We start from the raw sequence: 24,079 nt of genomic DNA on the forward strand, positions 1-24,079 counted from the left end.
ACAGATGCAGCTGAAGGCTCATTCCTGTAACAACGAGCCACTGCAAAATACCCTTCCTGCAACCATCAGTGCCGCGCCGCATGAAACCGGAGACATCGGCTCAACAGTAGCCAACCCCCATGGAGCCCTCATTGACCCCCGAGCACTGGCCACCGATGGGGAAGCCACGGCCTGCTGCCCATCCCATGCAAAACCAACAAGACACTGGCAGACCCGACTGGGGCTCTCACGATCCGACTCCAAACAGGGGAATGGACCTACTAGGGGGGCCGGGACAACCCACGGCCAACAATGGCGAAAGCTGCTCCCTGGCCAGCCACCACGAGCCGTCGACCCCAAGTGGGTGCCCCATCCACCACCGCCATCCAGGACAGAAGACCGGAGCGACCGAGTGTGCACTGCACCCCCCTCCCACGCCCACGCCATCGGCCCTGGGCCCAAAGTGAGTCGGGGCCATGCACGACCAGGCCGCGTGCCCCCACAAGCCAAATCACAGAACAGATCTCCGTAGCCCCAAAATCGCAATCCATAAACCGCGACACCGCTCCACAAATTGGACGAAGGGGGATGTGGGACCAAGCCCCCACCGCCGCCATGTCCGCCCTGAATGTGGCGCCCACGCAAAGCGCTCCGCGAGGTGGGGTCCCAAATACGGCGCTCCCGCCGAGCGCTTCCACACCCCTTGGCTGCATGTGCGCCAGCCACCAGGCAGCATGTGGAGCCCCCCCGAGAGGACGCGACGACCCACCACAAGAATCCCCACGTGGGCAGCCAAGCAACAAACGTGGCCCTCTTCAACCTCCCCACAGCAACCCATCGCTGCGTGGGCATCGTCAAAGAAATCGGAGGGCCACGCATATGAAACCGAAGACACATGCTCAACAGTCACAGTAGTCAACCCCTGCACACCCATACAGCGTGAACTCGACCCGACGACAATGGGGCGCCTCACCTCGCTCCGCACTTGCAGTGGCTATGGCATAACACGCCAACGCGCTCCGCCACTAAACAGGTACTCACAGTGATCAGACCTTAACAACAATGCCACAGTGCCTCCGATCCAACGCGTCCCCACAATTGGCCAAGATCGGACACCGAGCCGCCACTCCTAGCGACCGGACTCGAACCAGGCTCTCCCGCAACACGGTCCGCCCTCCTCGCCCTCCGCCCTGCACAGCCCGCGAAAACGGCTCTCGCCGCCATCCACAAAAAGCACCACCTCAACAAACTCTGTTGCCCAAAGCAACCACACTCACCGAACCGGTCACCGAACCGGTGTGCAGGGCAGCGAGGAGGACCCAGCGCTGGGGCGACGCGGCGAAAGGCGGGAAGGCAGCAAGGAGAGACCACGACTCGACCGACGGCGTGTCCGGCGCAAATAAGCGTGGCCAGGAGGAGCGCAGGAAGCAGAGGGCGATCTGCGGGGGTGCGATGCTTAAAAAGGGGGGACTAGCCTCGCCCAGCCCCGCGGCACGCCTCCCCAAACCAAACCCATTGGGGGCCTCCCCTCCCCGAGGCGCGGCCTCACGAGAGAGGCGGAGCAGGGGGGGGGGATGGGGAGGCTCCGACGGGTGGCCACTAGAGGGCTGCCCTGTTGATGTCCCCCTGCGTGGGACGCGGGCAGCGGCATTCTCCGCGTCGCTCCCCCCTCCCTTTGCTTCTGCCTCCTTGTGTTGTCCATTAGCTCCCTCTCACGCTTCTCGGCGCACCTTTCACTCTTTCGGGGGCGTGGCTCCCACTGGTGCAGCAGGTGCAGTGGCACTGGGGCCAGGGGCCTGAGGGTCCACAGATGCCTCATTATTGATGCATTCACTGTTCAAACTGCCGCCAGGACCATTTCCATCCTTGCTCTAGAACGAATGACACACTGGTGACGTCACTGCATTCACTCTTTTATCAGCAGTACAGGGATTTAACTCGTGCTTAGTTTTCTGCCAAAGTCTATTGGTCGTTCAAGGATCAGTCGTGGACAAGGAACCCTGCAACAGTGTCACACTCGAGGGAAAAACTCAGGAACATGTCAGGGTAGAGGGGACTGCAACTTCATCACAGACAAGAGGAAAATGCAACACTGGCAGAGAGTGGAAAACTGCAACAGCGTTTCTGCTAAAGGAAACTAAAAAAAAAAACAAGCATTGGCATAGCCAATAGGTCTCGTTTTTGGGACCTTATAAGTGTTTAGCCATGTAACGGTTCATGTTGTTGCACCAAGGATATCGAGCTGCATAGCTAAATACTTATAAGGTCCCAAAAGCGAGACCTATTGGCTATGCCAATCCTTGTTCTTTTTTGGATCCATTTCACAGGGGAGAAAATAAACGGAAGGAGGAAAGAAAGGAGAGAACCGTTTTTGAAGTCTCGGTTTTCACTAAATGAGGACGAGACAGAACGAGAGGGAAGAGGGGGGGGCAAAGAGAGGGGGGGGGGGGACTGCCTTGTCTTCCCTGGGAACGAAAGAAAAGACAGAGTCCTTTTCCTTCTCCCCAAAAGCCGAGCGTTAAGTATCGGCCTTTGCGATTTCTGGCAGTCCGGGACGCATGTTTAAAAGATGAAAGTAGGGGAACGGACTCATTAAAATTAAAAAAAGTAGGGGCACGCCGTACCCTGCCGATCCCGCCCACTTCGGCCAGTGAGTTACAACAAACAAAACACTTCCTCGCCACCATTGGGCTGCAACCCTCTTTCAGACGTGAATTTACCCGTTTGAAATCCGACTGCCGCCTAGGATGACTGACCCGTCATACGGTCCGACCATCACTAATGAATGATCTCCACCTGAGGTCAGTAACGTTTGAAACTGACAAGCCATTAGCCAACTACCACCCGATTTCCCATCAAACGCCGCTTCACTTCCATGATTATCCTTTAAACTGTGCTCCCAATACTTTTGAACGATCAGTGTTTATACACCGTTGACGCATATGAGTACCTACAGCCAATGAGTACCTCGTAAGTCTCTGCTACGCACTACGATTGGCTGAGATGTAGAGAATGTGCCAATCCCAGGTTTCTTTACACATTACGAGACCCCTTGGCGATTTCCAGAATACCTTTTGCCGTGTGATTGGCTGTGGTGGGATCCGGAAGTCGCCAAGATTTGGGATTATTTTTATCCGTTAAAATATCAACAAGGGACAGCGGAAATTTGGTAGAATTCACTGACGGCCGTTGTAAGTAATTTGGAAAACGTTTTAATTAATTGTCTTGTACCGTCTTGTATTGTCTTGCTTCCTTACTGCCTGCCTACTATGTAATGCAATTCCCGTCTGTTTTCTCTTTACAGTATGTATGTAAAGCGCTCTGATACCCACGGGTCAAGCTAGCGCTATATAAAATTTTTAAAATAAATAAATAAATACCGTGACAACAGTCCTTCCCCCACAATCCCTAATCTATACTCCCCTACCATTTTTTTCATTCACACTTCTTATCTCACTCACTTTCATCGATACTCTTACACACAGCTTTTCATCCACTCTCACTCAACCATATCTAATTTGCTATAACTCCATGCTTGTTATCGTTTCAAGACAAAAATGAAGGTGATATTTGTGCAGTACAGCAAATGCCTTCAACGGGTCGCGGAGGTACCGCTAGCTGGTCCAGTTGACCCCATTTATGTACGTTGTTGCATTTTATTAGACGAGCAACCAAAAAAGAAGTAACAGGGCAACTGTGTTAAAAGAGAATCTAACAAACGCGATTGCTTATTGATTTCTTTCAGGGATCTGTGGCATTGCTCCAGGAAAATTATGTCCGACCGTAATTTCATTATGAGAGACTGAAGCCTAAGGCATTATTACAGATAACTGTGATGTCACAGTCTGTCACATCACCATAGGAATCCAATAATAGACTTTGACATCAGTATAGACCCTAGACTATAAAGTCCGACCATGATCCCTTCATCAACTATTGCGTCGCTCCAAAACCTGGTGTCAACTTATCCCACCGTTATCTCATGACGTTTGCATCAGGCCAGGAGTCTTCAACGTTTTATGTCATAAATTATAGTCAATGAAAATCATCCGGAGCTACTAATCTTATTAGTGTCGTAATAATAGAGACCACATCACACAAAATTGCATTAGTGGCCACCAAAAGTAAGATTACCATAAGTAATTACCTTCGTGCATCAGGACAAGTTTGCAGCAGGAACATAAAGGCTTTCATAATTTGAAATACCTATACATGGGTAATATTTAACAGACAGCTGCAGTGTCCAGTCTTATTGAAATAAGTATAGCTGACACGGCTGCCAAGAACCAGTCACAGAGTTGACTGTTGGAATACTCAACCACTGTGTCCAACTTGAATATAAATAAGGTGCAGAATCTCGCTCTGTGCCACTTTTGCCGCATTCAGCGTAAACTCCTCTTGTCAGGATCAGAACTAGAAATGCAGGGGTTTCAACCAGGATTGCCAGGAGAGATTGACTGCACCCATGTGTGAGGGAGAGAGCTGACCAACTTGCCAGAGGGTCAGTGTGGATTTGGTGCTCTGAAAAAGAGGAGCCATGAATGGCGTGGGATGGGGGTGGGGGGCGAGCTGTAGACTCCTGCAGTACATTAAAGGAGGACCTGCTCTGGGAGTGTGAGATCCAAGAATCCCTAAAGTGACTCTGCAGCGTGCAGAATGTGTACTCCTGAGGACTGTGGGTACTGAGAAGCTCAATTCTGTTCTACTTCAGCATGTGTGCCACCATGAAGCTGTGAGGTGCTAAAAGAAATATGAATGCAATCTGGCAAAAGATAAGGCAGAGTGCTAGAGTAGAACTGCACTGATGAGGATCCAAGTACTCACCATGGATGGGTATTAATAAAAAAAAAAAGTGATTTATAAAGGGCCTGGTTACTTCTACCGAAGTGTCCCTGCGCTAAAGTTTCACTCTCAGATGCAGAACCAAGTAGGCGTGCTTAAGATTTAACCATTTAGGTCTCTCTGAAAAGCCAAGTTTATTGTTTTTTGTTTTTTTTTCCGGAAGGCTAATTCAGTGCAGCTAAAAAACTAAAAGAGCATCCTCCCATGTGTGCTCTATTCACTGTAGAAATACAGGCTAAGGAGGCCCCTGCAAATCTGAGACTTCTGCCGGGCAGCTAAAGTTTGACAAAAGAGTGCAGATAGTGGGGCCCTTTCCTATTAAGGATTCTGTGGTAGTAGCACATAGCTGTAAAGGACACAATCTCTTTTCCAGAGGCAGCCAATGCAATGTGGCGAGAGCGGGACCCATAGGTGATCGGTTCGGGAGGTTAAACATCAATCAAGCTGCCGCATTCTGCGCTCTCTGGAGACTCAACAATCTGGATTGTGAGACTCCCAGGAACAACACATTGCAATAGTCCAGTCATTTCATTACAAGAGCCTGGCCTACTGACTTTCTAGTGGCTTCTGGAAGAAGTCCCAGGATCTTTTTTATGGTTTCAGGATCCCAAAGCATTTTTCCGCTAGGCTGGTGATTTGACCATCAAACGAGAGACTTGCATCAAACCAGTTTCCGAGATTCTTAACTTTAGACTTTGGGCTAGATCAGATCAGTAAAAAAGTTGCGCAGAAGACGAAACTTCCCACGTTTGCGGACCTCTACCCAGTGGACACCTTTAGAGACCCCCCCCCCCCCCCAGTCGGAGGAGGGGCAGGAGGTTTCATTCAGGGATATATTCCTCTATCACAAACTACGGGCTGCCTGCTGCGCATTGCGCAGTGATTTCCCAAACCCACGCCCCCATTATTGGCCCTGGAGAACATGCTTCATTCCCCATTGCCACGTAGGCTTATAACAAGACTTTACACACGTATGCAAACAGACGCCCCAGTGATCAGACCTAATGCATTGTTGAGATGGAACGCAGAGTTATCACCCTCGCTGTCTGACGATCAATGGACATACTGTTGCACTCAGCTGAATGAGCTATCTCCGAACTACAAGCTTAGGTTGATCCACTTCAAATTCCTGCATAGGTATTACAGAACACTTACTAGCTTACTTCGAATGGGGCTAAGAGAGGGTGACTGCTGTTGGGGGGTGGCTTTGGCCTCCTTTCTCCACATGGCATGGGAATGTCTTGTACTTGTTGAATACTGGTCCCAGATTTTCACGTCTATTAATCAAATCCTGGGTTTGTCCTTGCCCCCGCTCTTGGGACTGCTGGGGTATGTTAAGGAAACGCACATAAAAAACGTAAATTACATGCGTTGTTGCTGTTATTCGCCAAATTGCAGTGCACTGGAAGAGGAAGCGGAAGCCTACGATAAAGGAATGGGTTAGAGAGGTTACATACGGTCAAGTTCAGCTAACCACTTTCTGGGAATTGATGCCACCCACTTCTCGACCCAGAGAGGTATGGGAACCGTTTATCACCTGGGTTTGGGAGAGGACGAGTGTGAATGAGGATGCTGGACTCACCGGTGTCCAAACTGGGGATGTATAATTAATATGGCATGGGGATCTGCTATGTGTATAAGATGGGGATTGCCGGGTGCACTCTGGACACTGCTATTCTATTCAGATAATGTCACCTCTGTATGTTTATGGTTTCATGTATACTGCTCCTGGGGCTCTGGTAGCGTATTGCTGTGGTGGGCACATAATGACGGGCGATCAATGTATGTCTTTGAACTATGCTATAATTCGGACTGGTACACCAGGTTTGTTAGTTGTTGTATATAATGTATATCGCATTTTTCTTGAAATACCAATAAACAAATAAAAATTTTAAAAAACTTTAGACTTTGGGTCAGGTAGTGGCCCAAGTGAATCTGGCCCCCAGACAGGACCAAATTGATGGGTGCTTCCCTAGGATAAGGACCTTCTGTTTTTTTCTGACATTTAGTTTAAGACCGCTGTAGTCCATCCACTCAGCCAGCTCTGACACGCAGGATCGTAAGAGACGCTGTGTTTTTTTCACAAAGAGACAGAGTGATAATAAGCTTGCTATCTTTGGCGTACGACCCAATGTTGAAGTCGTAAAGCTTGTTGATAGTAGCTAGGGGGCACATGTAGAGATTGACTAGAGTGGGACTCAATGCTGAACCCTGGGACACCTCTGCTGCAGCAGAAAAACCTCAGATGTAAAAGGTTTTAAAGTCGCATGTAAAGTGCTGTTTTGTAAGAAAGAAGCTAGCCGCTGCAGGGCTTTGACTCCAATTCCATAGTTCCACAGCTGTTCGAGCAGAGGGACACGGTATTGAAGGCCACTCTCAGATCCAGCATTATCAAAGCCGCATTATTACTCCTGTTAGTGACCTGCCTGATGGATTCAGAGGCTAGTGACAGCGCAGACTCTGTGCTAAACTGAGGGCGAAAACCCAACTAGGTCCCATGGAGCAGTTCTCTAGCCTCAATGAAGCTCGAAAGCTGTTTATTTATATGCTTCCCAGCCACTTTAAGAAGGGGAGCAGGAGGATGAGCCTGAAATTTTCCGACTTTGTAGGATCCAGTAATGGCTTATTTAATAGTGATGCTATGGTAGCATGTTTCTGACTCAAAGGAACCTGACCCAGCTCAAAAGAGTTGTCAAGTAGGTCACGAAGCATGGGTAATATTGCATCCATTCCTCGTTCTAAGATAGTGGACGAGGCAGGGTCAGATGGTGCAGCTGAATCTGTAGTTATAGGATTAAAACTGGAGAGTCCTACCCTAACGGCAGATGGTTCAAACCAAACTTCGAGACACGGAGCATCTCTAACTGCCTCTGGGAAAGTAGAGCAGATAGCAGAAACTTTTTCAGAGAAAAAGTGAGCATTAGATTTCCAACGTTCCTCTGAGTGGATGGTAGATGCTGAGATGTGATCCAGAGGATAGCGACTTCACAATATAGAAAAGTTCCTGAGAGAAGTTTTGGGCTTGCTCAATTTTTCGAGCATAAAAAGAGCAATGCTTAATAATAATAATAAAGGAGCTTGTAAAGCGCATGGTGACGCCATCCCGGCGTGTCCCTTCAATGCCACTCAATAATTATTTTTGTCATTGGAGCTGAAGTTTCTGCGCCATACACATTCTAGGCGTTAGCAGATCTTTTTCAAAGTAAGTAACTCCTCATTGAACCAATGCGCTGCCGGTTTGGTTCGTCAGACAGTGTAATCTGTAATCAAAATAGGGCAGTTTGCTGCTAGCACCTCTGTAAAGATGGCAGGTGTAAGCTTGGCCCATTTCTATATCCTAACCTGCTTGCCTACGTTTGAAGTTTGCACTGGTGTAGTCAGAGAAATCTGGAAAGGTATTCTGCAGTGGTCATACCATAAAAGAGGAAGAGGTGGATCCAACAATTAGAAAAAATAGGATCCAATGTGTGTCCCAATTTATGTTAAGGGACGCGCACCAACTGAGTAAACTGAAGGGCCTCTAAATCCCCGACCAGTGCTGCAGCCGACAAACACATTTCGCCCTCTAGATGAAGGTTGAGGTCACCTATAACTATAAAGTTAGCATATCATAAAGAGAACGAAGGCAGTTAATTTGCTAAAATGGCTGTGAAATCTAGGCACGGATGGGCTTGCCTTTGGCGCACCTTCGCGCCAGCGGTGTTGCCATGCTACTGGCATGCATAAATAGCCTGCCTCTGAAGGGGGCATGGCTGTTGCGTGACAGGCGCCGAGAAATGGGGGGGGGGGGGGCAAACAATCACTAACTGGATCACAGCAGCTCCGCTCCCGTCTTGAAGGCTTCTCTCCCAGATAAAAGTACTGGCAAAAGTAAACGTAAATTAAAATAAAAGTGTGAGAACGAAACCATAAAAACATTAAAAAGATGGTGGTGGCCAACCTAAGATGGCTGCCAACATGAAGTGGAGCCAGGCAACTCCAAGTGTACTGACGCACTTTACAAGGAAATTAAAATGGTGCCACCCACAGGCAACGCTATGGCAGCTCAGCACGTCCAGCACTACTTAACTGAGTGAAATCCACTCCGCTTTTTTAGGTTTTGAGTCTTTGTCTTGGACTGAGGAAGTTCTCCCATGCAGCAAGATCTGCCAAGGTGTGTGCACTGTGATAGCTTGAAAGTCTCTTCGACTGGTGCAGGCTCTTCCTTTGCTCACCAGAACACTACACAGCACGGTTGCATCATGGACGATCTGGAGTTCGCACTGAGCATCTCCCTTTCACGACAGGGTAAGCTGGCTCCCGCTCATGCCCACATATAATGTTTAGCATTTTATTCCTACTACCTGGATGTACTGATTAAAAATGGAAATATTGGTATTTTGCAACCTAAAATGCCTTTTTAATTAAGTTTCAAATATCATGTTGTAAAGGATCTAACACAGATCTAATCTGTCTCTGGAAAGGGCCACAAAAACTCCGTACTTTGCCAGCTAGCCCTCTTTTTCTCATTTTCCCCCACCCCATGCTATCATGGGCTACAAGAACTTAAGCTTTCCCCATCACAGCCACACTCTTTACTACCCTTTCCATGCCATGGATGTTCTGCAGTGATCTCGGGGTTCAGCTAGCTCAGACTGATCACAGCGCTGTCATAATTCCTAAAATGCTGCTCTCCCCCTCCCAGAATCTGGTCTTTCTTTTGGCTCTGATGGGACTGGTTAGAAGCAGGCACACTAGGTCATGTGCATCGTCCAGGCTGCTCAGTCTTTCCACCAGGGAGGTCGAATGCTTCTTTTCCACTCAGTATGCCTCTTGCCACCACTTTACTTCCTAAGTGCCCTTCTGTTTCTGGTGCTTTACAGCACTTTTACGATCTTCTTACAGTTACTCGTTGCTCAAATAGGTGTAATTTCTGATATTTTTGTTTCCCCTTATTCTTTGCTTGATTTTTCTCTTGAGAAAGTGTCTCTCGTAGCCATTCAAATGTCACTCATAATTACACTGAAATTATGAAAATGTCACACATATCAATCTGAAACCTTGGCAGCTATGAGCACCGTAGATCGCACACTAGGCGAGGTTTTTACTGTGTTCCGAGGTACGATTTTGAGCACCATTTAAACCGTGCAGCCAAACTGAAATACAAGTAAGACAGTGCCTGTCCAATGATCAAACTAACAACAAAAGGTACTCTCACGACCCTGGGGCCCCTGAAAAGTTCAGACCGTGGCATGAATATTTTTACTATAATACTAATGAAGAAAATTGAGAAACACTATTGAACTGTACCCTGTGACTGTACTGTATTGGAAAAAAAGTAAAACTGACATGAAAAATTCTAAATAAAAGCTTAGTTTCGAGCTTTAACTTTGCTAGTGATGAGACATCAGTTTGATTGGCATACACATTTTGGGAATCCCCCCGCATTGCTTGATATTATTAATCTGAATTCCAGTATACGAAAATCAGACAACAGATTCTTAAATAGAAAATTGGTGTATGGTCATGGTAATTAGGAAAGGTTATACGATTTTTGTAGGAGCGATTTTAGGGTTTTCCACTCACATATTTTATTTAAGTTTTTATTTTTGTGTGCTTGTAATTTTTAAACCAATAGTTGTTAAATTTGCAGTTAGTCTTTGTAAAACGAGAAAGAATGAATCGTGAAGGCTGTTCTATGGCCATTTTATATGTATGATATAATGGGATTTTTAGTGCCTAAATTCTAATGTCTTATGCCACTAAAAATGGAAAATCTGGCGATTATGGTGGGCTCACAGTTCTGCAGTGTCACTCTGTAAATGAAGAGTTAACCTAGTTGATGTTCATGCAAGGGAGGCCCTGTTGGCAACACAGAATACACTGCCAGTCCTGTGATCAGACCATTCCGCATCTCTTCATGGATATTGCCAAAGACATGGCTGAGAATTGGGGAAGGCAGAGACAATCATTTTAAGAGTTCGAGTGACAAACGTGTGATGGGAGAGAAAACAAAAAGGACGCTTAGAAGTTGTAGCTCATTGAGTTTTACTGCGTATCATAAAGAACAACAAAAAAATGCATGTAGGTAAGGCCACCTCCAAGCTGCTGAATTTCCTACACTGTGGCAAAACCAGTTTCAGGTGTTATAAGAGCTGTGGCACAGTCTAATCGCTTTTACTGAAATTATTAGTGCTGATTAAAATAGAAGCAATATGTTGATGGTGAGAAGGACAGATGAAGGACAGATACGGTGATCTCTTGAAATCATTATCAACTTTAAGTATGAAACCAATGAAGAAACTGCTTTTTGTTTTGTATATAATTATTATTTTGTATCTTTATTTCGAGGTAGATCAACTCAGCACAGGATTGACGATGCCGGAAGTGAAGTCAATGTTTCGTGAGGTGCTCCCCAAGCAGGGTTAGTGGTGTGTTTTTCTTATAGTATTTTGACCCAGATCACATTACCATACATCCTTCTTTATAACTGCTTAATTATCAGAATGTCCAAATACTGTATTCGCAACTTTCTGTAATGGACAGCCTAACATTGTACACTTTCTCATAGTGGCGCACAATGTTGGGTACATACGGGTCTCCAAGTTGTCCCTGCAAAAGTAGTAAAAACCCAAAAGTGGTGCATAACTCTTTCCGCTCCCCTACCCTGCTCCGTCCTTCGGTACAGCGTAGGTTTTCAACTGCCAGCAGACCTTAGTCAGAAAACCTAAACATGCAAAGCTGGTTCACGTTCTTAGTAATCAAGTCCACTCCTGAAAAATCAAAACATGTCTTATCATCACCTGAGGAAAGATATTTTTCTTTGTTAACTGAATAAGCACCATGGAAGTGTATCTACAAACATTTTTATTTTAGATGGACTTAAAATATAATTTTAAGCTCTAGGCAGCATGTGCACTCAACCACAAGCATGCATTTCACTCAATTTTGTAAAAGCAACACGGTTTTAGAATCCAGCGATTTTGCTGATGTCTTTAAATGGATTTGGAGGTCGGTATTGTCAAGATTACACAAATAATAAGTAACAACAGTTACCTCATTGGGTAGGTATTTTTCCAACCTTTTATGCATGCAGAAATTTACAGTGAGGAATGATAACAAAAGGAATATTGACCATACCAGATGGAGAAGTTGGATGAGACCAAGTCTAATTAGAGGTAATTACCTGTCTCAAAAGTGCCTGAATAGGTCATCAGTAAAGCCTTTTGAAACGAGGCCTTCAGGACAGCTAATAGGTGGCAGGCCACTTTAGGCACATTAACGGCAAAGGTGTAAGACGATGAGCTGAAGTTGTCTATGAGACATGTATAGCAAGGTTTTAAGTATAGATGAAGACAGTAATAACTGTAGGTCACTCGGAAGAGAGGAGTCTTTAAGTCTTAGCAGACAAACAATCTGGTTTTTGTGTCATCTGAGTCTCGCCACAGAGGTATTGTGCCAGGACATTTGCCTCCATGATAACTGCTATTGTAGCAATCTGGTGGAGTAATATCTTGTTTAAAGAAGAGCCAGTTCTTTATGGGGTGTCTAGGAGCCAATTTCAACTTGTTTGTCAGAGTAATATGTTGCATTTGCATAGTGTATACATAGTAAGCCACACAGAGCAAATTACACCAGGATGTGCAATGGAATACACGAAAGGTGAAGGGAGAATTACTTGCAATTTGTCTAACCATTGACTATTACTCAGGGTAGCATTCCAACCCATCGTTCTTTTGCCCACCATGCCATCTCAGTTTGGACCCAGTCATATGCAAATCAGTCTCGACCCTGCTCCAATAGGAACAGTCCAGCCCAAACTGGTCACAAACTGAGATGACATGATGGGCAAAAGAAAGATGGGTTGGAATGCTACTGCCAGTGATTAGTGGTTAGAAAAATTGCAAGCATTCATCCCATCCCCTTTTGTTTGATGTGCAGTAGAATAGCCCTTGTAGGGATGGTTGCAGTATGTCTGGTCATGCAGACTGTTACACAAATACTTCTGGTGGATATTTCTGCCTGCAGATTCCTCACCTTTTGAATATCCTAAGCGTCGATCTAGAAACTTTCCCACACCTGTAGAGGGTGCCGACTCCACCGCAGCATTGCACATGTTCCCTTGTGACTTCACTGGAGCCATAAAGCGCTGCCGTCAGTGTGCAGGCATCAGTTCCCTTGTTTCCATCGCGGCATCAACGGGATCCAGAACTCTTCACATCTCCTCACAGAACCATTTTTCAACATTTCCTCCCATTTTATAATAGGTGCAGTTATTCCTCATCATGTCTCCGCATAAACCTTCTGGATTCAAACAGTGCAAAGACTGTGACAGCCAAATGTCTGTGATGGATCCTCACACCATCTGCCTTTGGTGCCTTGGATCCGACTACAACACTCCTGCAGTTCCTGGCTGCAAATGCATACAAACTCGCTCAAAGAACGTGAAACCAAAACGTTAATGGCCAGAGTGAGGAATGAACGTTGAGTATGCCGAAAATGCCATCTTCCAAGTCATTGAAGAGAAAGCACAAAACAGAAAAGAGACAAGTCATGACATCACGCCAACTATTGCGCTGATTTCGAGGCTCCAGTCAGGTTAGACATATCTGACATTCTCAACAGTCTCTTGGATCTGTCTCTTTTTGAACATGATATTACAGATATTTAATAGAGCTTTGCTCCCATCTAGTACACCATGGAACTGATGGCCTACTCCTTGAGTGGCTTCCCAATGCCAGATCAGTCGGCTCTCTTCACTCTGTTCCTGCTACTACCTCACACCAACAACTCCTCCGGCACCACATATGTTAGCTCAGCCAGACACTTCATGGAAGCCTTTACAGTCAGACATTTTCCCTACAGTACACCACTCTCGAAGAGAGACACAAAGAATGCAGATCATTCCTTGGGGATTTTGACCCTCAGGAGGATCTTAATGCAGAGGATATCATCGAACAGGAATAAAAGGATCCAGAGTTTGAAGGGATAAGAGATGCCAGTTGCCTTGAATCTGCCCGAAATGGCAGCTACTAAATCCCCAGCTGGTGTTCCCCCCCCCCCTCCCCCTCCAGAGGTCACCTCGTATCACAGTACCTTCCACTTGTTGGAACCATTGCTTCCCATTATCGAGGCCTCCTTAACAGAACCCATATGGGAGAAACCAACAACTTGCAACACTGTGTCCAGATCCATCGCTCGTTGCTGTAAACCAGCTCATGGAGACCATATCTTTTTGTCTTCCTAGTCTTGAGTCTGGCGGTACAAGCATCCTGTTCCTCCAAATGAACTCCAGGATCATTCTTGTCCACCCCATCAGACCGGGAATCCAAAAAGATGAAACAATATGCAAAAAAGAGATTCTCAGCAGGGAGTATGGCTCTTGCATCCATAAATGCAACATGCATATTGAGCATATACGTCCATACACTGCTAGAGTCGGCACATACAGAACCCTAATTACCATCAGACTTCCAAACACATTTTTCAGGGCTGAATGGTGTTGGTCAGGTTGCAACGAAGTAAATAATCTAATTGGTCTTCAATACTGCAGACTCTGTTACATTAGCCAGGTCTGTCTTCCTGGGTAGACCTGCCTGGTTAAAAAGCTCAGGGTTTTCACAAGACTTCCAAGCTATACTGATGGACATACCCTATGTCTGCTCTAGACTCATTGGGGTTTAAGCTGAATCTGCTTTAGAACGATTCAAACATAGCAAAGTAACTGGAAGGTCTCTAGGTTTGCAAACAGTCCAGCAACATCAGACAATTTAAACGTTTTGAGGATTTAGCAGAGAGAGGCCTTTCGATTACAACAGCAGTATACTCACCAGCGGTATTCAGACCCCGTCTACAAGAGCTACAGAGTGCGGGACAAAGGGAAACAGTGTGCTCTACCCTTTTTGCCTCCTCCCTCTTCCTCCTGATTCCCAGCCACTGCGGAGAAGCAGCCCTAGTTCAGTCTTATCTCAACCCTTTCAACCCGTTGGTTTCCTACTTTCTCCAAGCATGAGGGCCATTACTTCAGACATTTGGGTCTTGCAAATTGTGGAAAAGTGGGTAAGCCTTTCCCTTCCAACAATCATCACCTTCCATCCCTCTCCAACCAGTAGTACAGCAGCATGGGCTATATGCATATCCTTTAACAGGAAGTATAATCCTTGCTTCGAAAGGGTGCAGTGGAGTTGGCTCAGGATCAGGAAAGTGGTCACGGAGGCTACTTTGGTACGTTGTGATCTCCAAAAAAGACAGTGTTCTGTCAAATCCTATACCGCTGGATTTAAAACTGGTTCCTCAAAAAGAAAAGTTAAAAACACTGTCCCTGGCTCAGGTTCTGCTAACGCTGGAAGCAGAAGGCTGGATGGTGTCTTTCGATCTGCAGGTTGCCCACCTCTATCTATTTATTTATTTTATTTGGAGGTTTTATATAGCGCGGACAAGACCCTTGCGGTTATCAGAGCACTTTACAAGCAGATATAGCAAATAAAACTCAGATTATAGGCAGAAACGAAAAATAGTTATGATACGAACACATCATACAAAGAATGACAGCATGTAAACATAGTTCATGTGAACTTGGACAGGAGAATAGCTTTCACTTTTATTTTTTGAACGATAGAGTGGAGGGATTCCGTCTGGTTTCAGGGGGTAATGCATTCCAAATCCTTGGGGCAATCCCCGAGAAGGCCCGATCGTATGTTTTCTTCTTAGAAAATCGTTGTGGTTTTAGTACGAAGTTATTGACACTTCTGGAGTATCTATTGCCAGAAGATAGTACCAATTACTGTGCCAGGTAGCTCGGAGCATTGTGGTGAATAGCCTTGTGTGTCATGCATGCGATTTTCAATTGAACTCTAGCTTCAAAAGGTAACCAATTGAGGGCTCTTAAGTCTGGGGCGATATGGCAGTTTCTTTTGGAGCCAGTGATGAGTCTGGCAGCTGAGTTGATTGAGGCTCTTAGGGGGGCCGTCGTCGATCTTGGTAGCCCACAGAGGGTAGCACTCCCATATTCTACTCTGGGGAGTACTAGAGTTTGAACAGCAAGTTTGAGGTCATTTGCGGGGAGGAAGGGTTTGAGTTTTCTTCGGATATTCATTTGATAAGTTGCTCCTTTTGTTGTGCTGCTGATGTGTTTCTGCATGTTAAGGTTTTTGTCGAGGGTAACTCCCAATGATTTAGCGGAGTCAATGATGAGAGGTTGGCAGTTGAGTGCTGTGAGGTGTTTCAGCCAGACACTGATGATGGTCGATTTACTGGGGGGAGCGATGAGGAGGAATTCTGTTTTGAGGGCGTTTTAGTTTCAGATGGTTTTCAGCTAACCAGGTCTGTGGTTTTTGAAGCGTTACGTTCAGCAATTTGATGTCTTCTGGTGAGTGGAATTTTAGGTAGATTTGTGTATCGTCCGCGTGCATGTGATATTGAACATAAGAGGAGTAGAAGATGTTGGTAAGTGGTTCCATGAATAAATTGAAGAGAGTGGGAGAGAGGGAAGATCCTTGTGAAACTCCTAAAGTGACTAGAACGGGATTAGATAAGGATTGCTTAGTCTTGAATCTTTGTGATCTATTATGCAGGAATGAGGTGAACCATTTTAGGACTGACCCAGATAGCCCCATTCTGTGCTTCAGGAGATTTATTAGGTTGTCATGCTTGACGGTATCGAAAGCTGAGGATAGGTCGAGCAAGATTAACAGACAGGCTTCATTTTGATCCAGAATTTTTAGAGCGTCCTCAATTATGTGGGTCATGGCTGTTTCAGAGCTGTGCCCAGTTCGAAAGCCGGATTGGTATTGATCTAGCAGGTTGAAATGATCGATGTGACTGCTGAGCTGTGTTCGAACACATTTCTCTAGTAGTTTGGCCAACGTGGGAATGTTCGATATTGGGCGATAGTTATTTAGGTCTGCCGGATCGGACGTTGGCTTTTTTAGGATGGGGGATACCTGCCCAGATTTAAGGTTATCTGGGATGATTCCTTGCTGGAGAGAAGTGTTTATAATCTTGGTCCACATTGACAGTAACAGAGGGATGACGTCTTTTAAATGGCTAGCGGGGAGGGGTCAGTGAAATGGTTGGATGGGTTCAGAGAAGTGAGCATTTTCGCTATCGCATCTTCACTGTATGAAGTGAAGGAGGCCCAAGAAGCATTGTTTTTAAGGTTAAACTTTGAGACGCATATGAGTAGGGTTCCCGGGGGAGGGGGAAGGGGTGTCCATGTGAATGCCAGAATGGGTTGTTGAGTCGTTGAGTAGTTCCGCTTTTATGTTTTCTGTCTTCAGCATGAAGAAGGAGGCAAATTATTCGCAATTGGGTAGGGAATCTGAGTTGGATTGGGAGGGGTGAGGTATGTCCTTCGATTGTGATTTGATTTGTTCAAATAGTTTTTTGGGCAGGTTTTTGGCTTGGTCCAGTTGATTACTGAAAAAGATTGTCTAATCTTTCTGTTGTAGGAATTCCTCGTTGTTCTTAACAACTTGAGGTGGCCTGAGGAAGGAGTTGACCTCCATCTTCGATTAATCTCAGAGATCTTCTGTCCTCGTTAAGTCTACCATCGTACCATGGTTTGGAGTCTTTTGTAGAGGTTCTTTTCCATTGTAGTGGAGCGACTTTGTCTAGGACCTTGTTTATGGAACAGAAGTAGTGATCGGTCAGATCTAGTACATCTGTTAAACCTTCGGGGGGCAGCAGGATGTTGGGAAAGGAATTTGTGATTAGATCTGCATCTACATTTTTTAGATTTCTCTGCCAGATTTTGGGTCTCTGGGGTTGAGTAGCGAAAGGTTTTATTGTTTCATTGATGAGGAAAGTGATGTGATGGTCAGACCAATCGCAGGGAAGGATCGTTACCAGCTGTGTGGCTTCCGCTTTGGAGATGATTAAGTCTAGAATGGATCCTTTATCATGTGCGGGGGTGCTACAAATCTGGGTGAGGTCGAGGTCTGAGAGGAAAGAGTTGAGGCAATTGACTGCTGAGTCATTGAGGTTATTCCAATGGAGGTTGGGGTTTCCGAGCAATATTTGTGTATTTTGTTGTCCCGTATTGGTAGAAACAATGTCCATGAGATGTTCAATAAAGGTGAGGTTATCTCCTGGGGGGTGGTAAAAAGTGTGCAATGTATACACTGGTTTGTTGTTGTTCTTGATTTCTAGGCATAAGTATTCACAAGATGATAGAATCAGTGAATGGGAGCGGTTCACTGAAAGGTTTGACCTATGCATGCAAGCGATGCCTCCGCCAGGTCTATCTGTTCTGTCTAGTCTGATGATGTTCTAGTTTGGGGGCAACAATATCATGAGGATGGGCGAGGATGATTCGTTTAACCATGTTTCTGTCAGAATTAGAAGTTCAGGTTCGTGAGTGAGGATGAGGTTGGCTATGTCAGCTGCATGTCTTGCGGCTGATCTACAGTTTAATAATATACATTTAAGGTGTGGCTTGAGGCTTGATGAAGTTAGAGTTGGGCCCTTGTGTGAGGGGGATTAGCGTCAGGTTATTTTCAACAATACCTCTGGAATTATGTTTAGGCAGTCTGTGAGAATTGGTAGGGATGGTCTGAATTAGTGAGTGAATAGGAAATATTTCTGACTGCGCTGTGAAGGGGGTGTGATGCGGGCGATCGTAAGAACCGAGTGGAGCGCGAATATCTGTGTCCGATAGGGGGTTATTCCTTCTGATAGGACGGGTTGATGCATTAGGATAAGGTACTGTTCTCTATCCTAAGAATTCGTGTTTCTGAAGGCGAGTGGGTAGTAAAGGGAGCGATTAAAAAAGGTATTGTGGGTGTTGTGCTTGGATTCTTCTACAAAAAGTCTGATCAAAGGATTAAGAGTAATCCGGTCCCGTATAGATTGGAGGTCGTCTTTGACTTGTTGTAGTGATACTATTATCAATCTCATCAAGTCTGGGGTCAGGTATGTGTGCTAATGTATTTGCAGGTAAGTAAGTGAGAGGGGTGTGCCAGGGATATGTACGAAGTTTGGTGGGTGATTGAGAGCCAGGTAATTATGTTGCGGGTTGTCTGGAAGGGTGTCGTGGGGGGTGTGAGGTGTGTTAGCGTGAGGTGATGGGGTGTGGAGCAGCTGGTTGCTAGGCGTGGGAGGATACATGGCAGTGTTAGCAGTACTAGGTGTAGAGTAGGAAGTAGGGGAGAAGGTGTCATCTGCATGGGATCTAGGGTGAGTGTGAATGACGGTTGAGTCAAAAGCGTAGAGTGTCTTGCGATGGAGATGTGCGAGGAGTTAGGAAGCTGGTTGTGATTGGGAACAATAGGGGAGGGGGACTGGGGTCTTATGACTTTGTCCTTAATGCGAGGAAAGATGTTATCTAGTAGGTTTAGGCTATGGTCTGAGGATTGAATGAGGATGAGCCCCGTGTGATAAATGGTGATAGTAGCTTTGGCTTTGAAGAATGTGGACGGCATGATGGAAATGGTAAGACCATGTGTGTTTTCCTGGTGGAGGAGATCGAGAGCAAGGCGAGGAAGGCTTTCCTCCATTGGGCTCTTCGCTTGGTGTAGAAGATCAAGTCATTGGTTATGTAGCCCTTCTTTGTTGAAAAGTAAGGATCTGAGAGTAATGTCTCTGGATGTGATTTTAACCAGTTATTTTTAAAATGCTTGGCTGCTTTTTTTGACAGGTTTGCGGGGTACATAATGTTATACGTGTGTAATAACAGTGTGTTCTACATCCCTATCCTGCAGTCTCTCTCGAAGTTTCTTGGTTTCATGGTCGTATCATGAAGTTATCAATTTACAGTCCTTCTGTTAGGCCTCACTTGGGCAACACTAGTCTTCACAAAGCTGATGGCTGTGGTTGAAACTCATCTTAGAAAGATGGGAATTCCGGTATTCCTTTACCTTGATAACTAGCTCATCAAACCAGGGCTTCATAGTTGGTGCCTCTCCACTTGCAGGTGACAACACGATTGTTGTTCGACCTGGACTTTTTTATCAACAAGTCCAAATTTCTCCCAGTGCTTTCTCAATGGATCCTGTTATTAGGGGCAGTACAGAACACTACATAAAGTCGAGCCTTCCCTCATTCTCCTCGCAGGATTCAAGACATTCAGGGTCTGATTCTGCTGGTTCACCATGCAGCTATCTTTCCAGTCCTAATGGGTTTTACGCCTGCCAGGTCTGCTAATCTCCTGCATACTGTTGGTCACCCATGCACGCTTCCAAAAGGGCCCTTTAGTGGTTCCAACACAATAGAGATCTCCATGCCAATATCAAGCTCTCCAGTGAATCTGCAATGGTGGAGTGTGAGCAGCAACCTTTCTCAAGGGAAACTGGTTCACCCTCTTCACCTGGTGGCAAAAGTGATCACGGATGCCTCCACTCGTAAGGCAGCAAACTCATCCGTAAGAATTGCAGATCAGAAGTTTCTGGCCACCAGAAGAACAGGCTTTACACATAAAACTGTTGGAATTACGGGTGATGCGTCTAGCTCTCAAAGCCTTTCTCACTTCCATTCATGGTCAGTTTGTCCAGATCTTGAAAGACAAAATGACAGCGATGTGGGATAGCAACAAACAAGGGGGGAGTAGGGTTACACCTTCTCTGCAGAGAACCTCTACGGCTCTGGTCCTGGGTCCAGGACCATCAGATTTGCATAATGGCAAATCACCTGGCCGGAGTTCTGTCCATAGGAGCAGACGGTTTCAGTTGGCAATATCTTGCCGACCACAAGTGGTTCCTTCACCTGGAAGCTGTCCAGGACATCTTTCAATTGCAGGGGAGCTCCTTGCATAGACTTGTCTGCTACTCAATGAAATGCTCACTGTCTGAAATTCTATACCCTCCAGTGTCCGATGCAGGGAGATGTCGGGGAAGCATTTACATTGAAGTGGGACTTTCCCCATTTTTAGGTCTCGCTGAGCCAGGGCATGTGCTGCTCTGCAGACCTATTAGTAAGCGGGTTTTCAAAGTGCTACCAGAGAGGCTTTTGCTGGCCTCAAGCTTGCGGGCACATGCGCGTGAACGTGCACAGGCCATCTGGCATTTGTAATGGCTCATTAAGCCTTACAATGCTCCTCCACCCCCTCTGTCTCTCTGCTCTCACTACCCCCTCCCTTCTCCCCCTCCGTCAGATTCATTTTCAGGCACCCTTACAGCGTGCGATATTACTTTCACGACCTCGGCTCTACAGGTCAGAGCCGTAAAAAGGAAATTCCAGTGCACCGCTTAAGTTTCATGAGTTCATAAGAATAACACGCTGACGCCCAAATCTATAGTTTGCTCTTCTTCAGGTGAAAGAAAAGCTTTTTCCCTCGATACACACTTGGTCTGGTAAAGAACAGCACATTGAGAGATCTGCCTTGGGGCATTCAATTTCGACGCCTGGTCAGGGGTACCAAACGCCACAGAAATACAAATAGAATTCCAGTTAAAAGAACAAGGGAGCGTTTTCCTGGTATTTCCATGAGTGAAAAAACATAAAAGTAATCGCCGCCTATACACGTTATCGAGTAACAAACATTCTCCCAGGCGAGTTTCGCATTACTAAGAGATTGAGCCATGAATTTGAGTTTCCCCTTCAATTAAAATAAGAGGTTAGAGGTCCCTGGTGTGCCCTTGCTAAGCGCCCGCAGTCCGTGTTGCTAGACATTTACAGCCTGGATTACAAACACCTGGAGCTGTAAACACCGCTTCCTCTGACTGCTCCGATTATCCAGTGCAACCGTTCAAAGAGTCTCAACAAGCATTAGCAAAGCATTTTCTGGTTCAGCTTTTTGGCTTGTTTAGGACTTTTGCCCTGGGTGGTAGTATGTTTTTGGGGAGGGACCGGTACTCCACAGGGCCAGAGGGGTGGTGAGCTTGCTTGTATCTTGCCATCCGTTAGTGCCTTCTCTCTCACTCCTGGTTCTGTCCCCCTCCCCTCCGGCCCCCCCTGCCCCCGTGGATCTCTCCTTCCAAGCGTATGCCTCTGTCTTGTCTATCCGGTGTCAGCCAAGCGTGCTCTACTGCCTGCGCTTTAACTATTAAGTATAAGCAAAGCTTGTACTACGCATGCGTTTTTAATGTTTAGTGTAAGCGAACTTACTGCATCGCCTCATCAGAGTACCCCACGCCGACCATAATTGCAGACACTTGGGGGCAATGTACTCTATCTGACCCACTCCATTGTTATCTGCAAAAACCTCCCCCCTGGTTCACCCTTGTAATTAAACCCTTTGCTGCCCCTCCCTAAGCCACCAAAACGAGGGCCCCCATGCCCCTCCACTCACACCGCTCCCACTCACACTCTTCCAACCCTCCCTCCCCCCGCATCGTTGCGTCACCACAGGCCAATTCCTCTTTGTGAGTACTCTGACATTAATAATCCGCCCAGGATCACAGGATGTTGGGACACGCCGAGATCAACAAGCATTTTATTTTTTATTTTGCTGAGGTGAGTTTTGGCGTGTCTGTTAACCCCCATGCATGAAATTAGGGAGTACAGGGAATAGTGAGTGAGTTCAAAGCAGATCACAGGGAAGGATTTTTTTTAGTAAAGGGGGGCGCAGAGGGGGGTCTGGACTACCAAAATTGTTTGCCTACGATGACCCGTGTCTGTCCCAGTGCATGTTGTCACCTCCTGCAAATGGCGATTCATTAAAAGGAATTAGCAAGGGACTGCCCTTTGACGTGAGAACGGATCACCCCTGCCCCCAGCAGCCCACTGAGAGCCCCCCTCACTCTTCCCTTAAAAACACAGCTACACCGTGAATGGCAAAATTAATGTGATCTCAGCGGCAAATCCTTGCTTCAGCCAATTAAGCAATTACCAGTTTTGCAAGAACTAAGTTACAAGGGTCCAAGAATGGCGCTTTGAAGAGGACCTCCAGTTGCGCTCTACAAATCTGAGTAATGAGTGACCACAAGCTCTTGCGGTGCTTTTCCAAGAAAGAGCCACAATTTCTAAATGTTTTGTCAGAATCACTTTACACTTTTAAAATTAAGTGTTATGCCCATGTTCACGATTTCTTGTCAGTATTTGTGTATTCCTGTTAAGGGTTTTTGTGTGAAACAAACTGAACTAAGGCTCGAGGAGTTATAAAATTAGTCTCTGCAGTATACACAATTAAAACGTAGGAAATACAAACTATGCAGTTTTGGGCTTCCAGAGAAAACAAACTATAAAGAAAGCGTGTCAAAACAATGGCTTTACATCTCTAGCGCTTGGGGCTGAACAAATCGCCTCTATGTGCTATAAGCAAACATACTCTGGTCGGTCCTCTTGTTTCTCGGGCTTGGTGTGGACAGTGACCCCTCCCATCTTTAAGTGCGGCGACAACAGACTGAGCACATACAATGCACTCACTTCTCATCTGGGCATACTATGGAAACCTCCCCATGCCTACAAAAATATAAACCGTGCAGTAGCTCTTGTGAACACCCCTTTGCTATGCCCCCCCCCCCCACACACACACCTTACCTCTAATTTTGACAACGTCCCGTGTAGTTGCAATGAACTCTCGCAGCGCTCTGGGCTCCATGCGGCGAGAAGCCGCCAGCGCATTGGGCCCATTTAGTAGCTTCGCGGCACTTTGAAAACAAGCATAGCAAATAGGTCTAGTATTTGAGACCTTATAAGTGTTTACCCATGCAACAGGTGATGTTGTTGCACCAAGGATATTGTGCTGGATAACTAAACACTTATAAGGTCCGGAAGGCGAGACCTATTGGCTATGCCAATGCTTGTTACATGTTTCCTCCCATACCCTTGATTCCTTGTGTCTTAAAGAAGATTTGTCTCAACTGGGCCCAAGTAATTCTGATTGCCCTGGACTGGCCGTGCAGGTAGAAGTATCCATTAGAAGAACAAGTTACTTTCCTTCCTTGAAGCTTTTTCTTGTAAATATTGAATCTACCTGCAGAATCCTTAGATGCCCACCCACCTGCTTGTTGCAAGGCTGTATATACAAATAGTCCTGTTATTACATACTCTTAATATTACTGAAAACTGCAGCTCTCTGAGAGAGATTTTGATTTCATCCATTTGCCTCAAAGGCATGCTAAAAATGGATCGAAACTGACAGCATGCCAACGGGGCTGCTTTATGCCTTCAGTGCTGTCAAGAGTAAGGGTGCGGTGCTGAGGTGGGTCTGGCACCCCTTCTCGGTGTGAAAGAGCTGTCAAAACGTTCTCGGACCCAGACTGATATTTGGGATATTCAACAGGTGAGGAATCTGCAGGTAGATACACTATCCATCAGATAAAAGCATTACCGTAGGGAAGTAACATGTTCTTTGGGTTCCAAACAATGTCATGTGTTCCCTAGCAAGATTCATAGCCCCAGG

General features: G+C 46.0%; 1 protein-coding gene across 4 annotated transcripts in view; it reads left to right on the forward strand.

The window, feature by feature from the left end:
- The first annotated feature begins 3,049 nt into the window (after window positions 1–3,049).
- Window positions 3,050–24,079, forward strand: part of BBIP1 (BBSome interacting protein 1) — a 55,236-nt gene continuing 34,206 nt past the window's right edge. Inside the window, exons 1-3 of one of the 4 annotated variants that reach the window (XM_085603418.1) lie at window positions 3,074–3,170; window positions 8,918–9,108; window positions 11,156–11,224. In XM_085603418.1, coding sequence (XP_085459544.1) covers window positions 8,955–9,108; window positions 11,156–11,224 — 223 coding nt within the window. In that variant the 5' untranslated portion in view covers window positions 3,074–3,170; window positions 8,918–8,954. Of the gene's footprint in view, window positions 3,171–8,917; window positions 9,109–11,151; window positions 11,225–24,079 lie in introns of those variants that run through there. The other 3 variants (XM_085603419.1, XM_085603420.1, XM_085603421.1) reach the window with 3 other exon arrangements.

This window comes from Triturus cristatus, chromosome 1_2 (assembly GCF_964204655.1).
Source record: "Triturus cristatus chromosome 1_2, aTriCri1.1, whole genome shotgun sequence".
Lineage (NCBI taxonomy): Eukaryota > Metazoa > Chordata > Amphibia > Caudata > Salamandridae > Triturus > Triturus cristatus.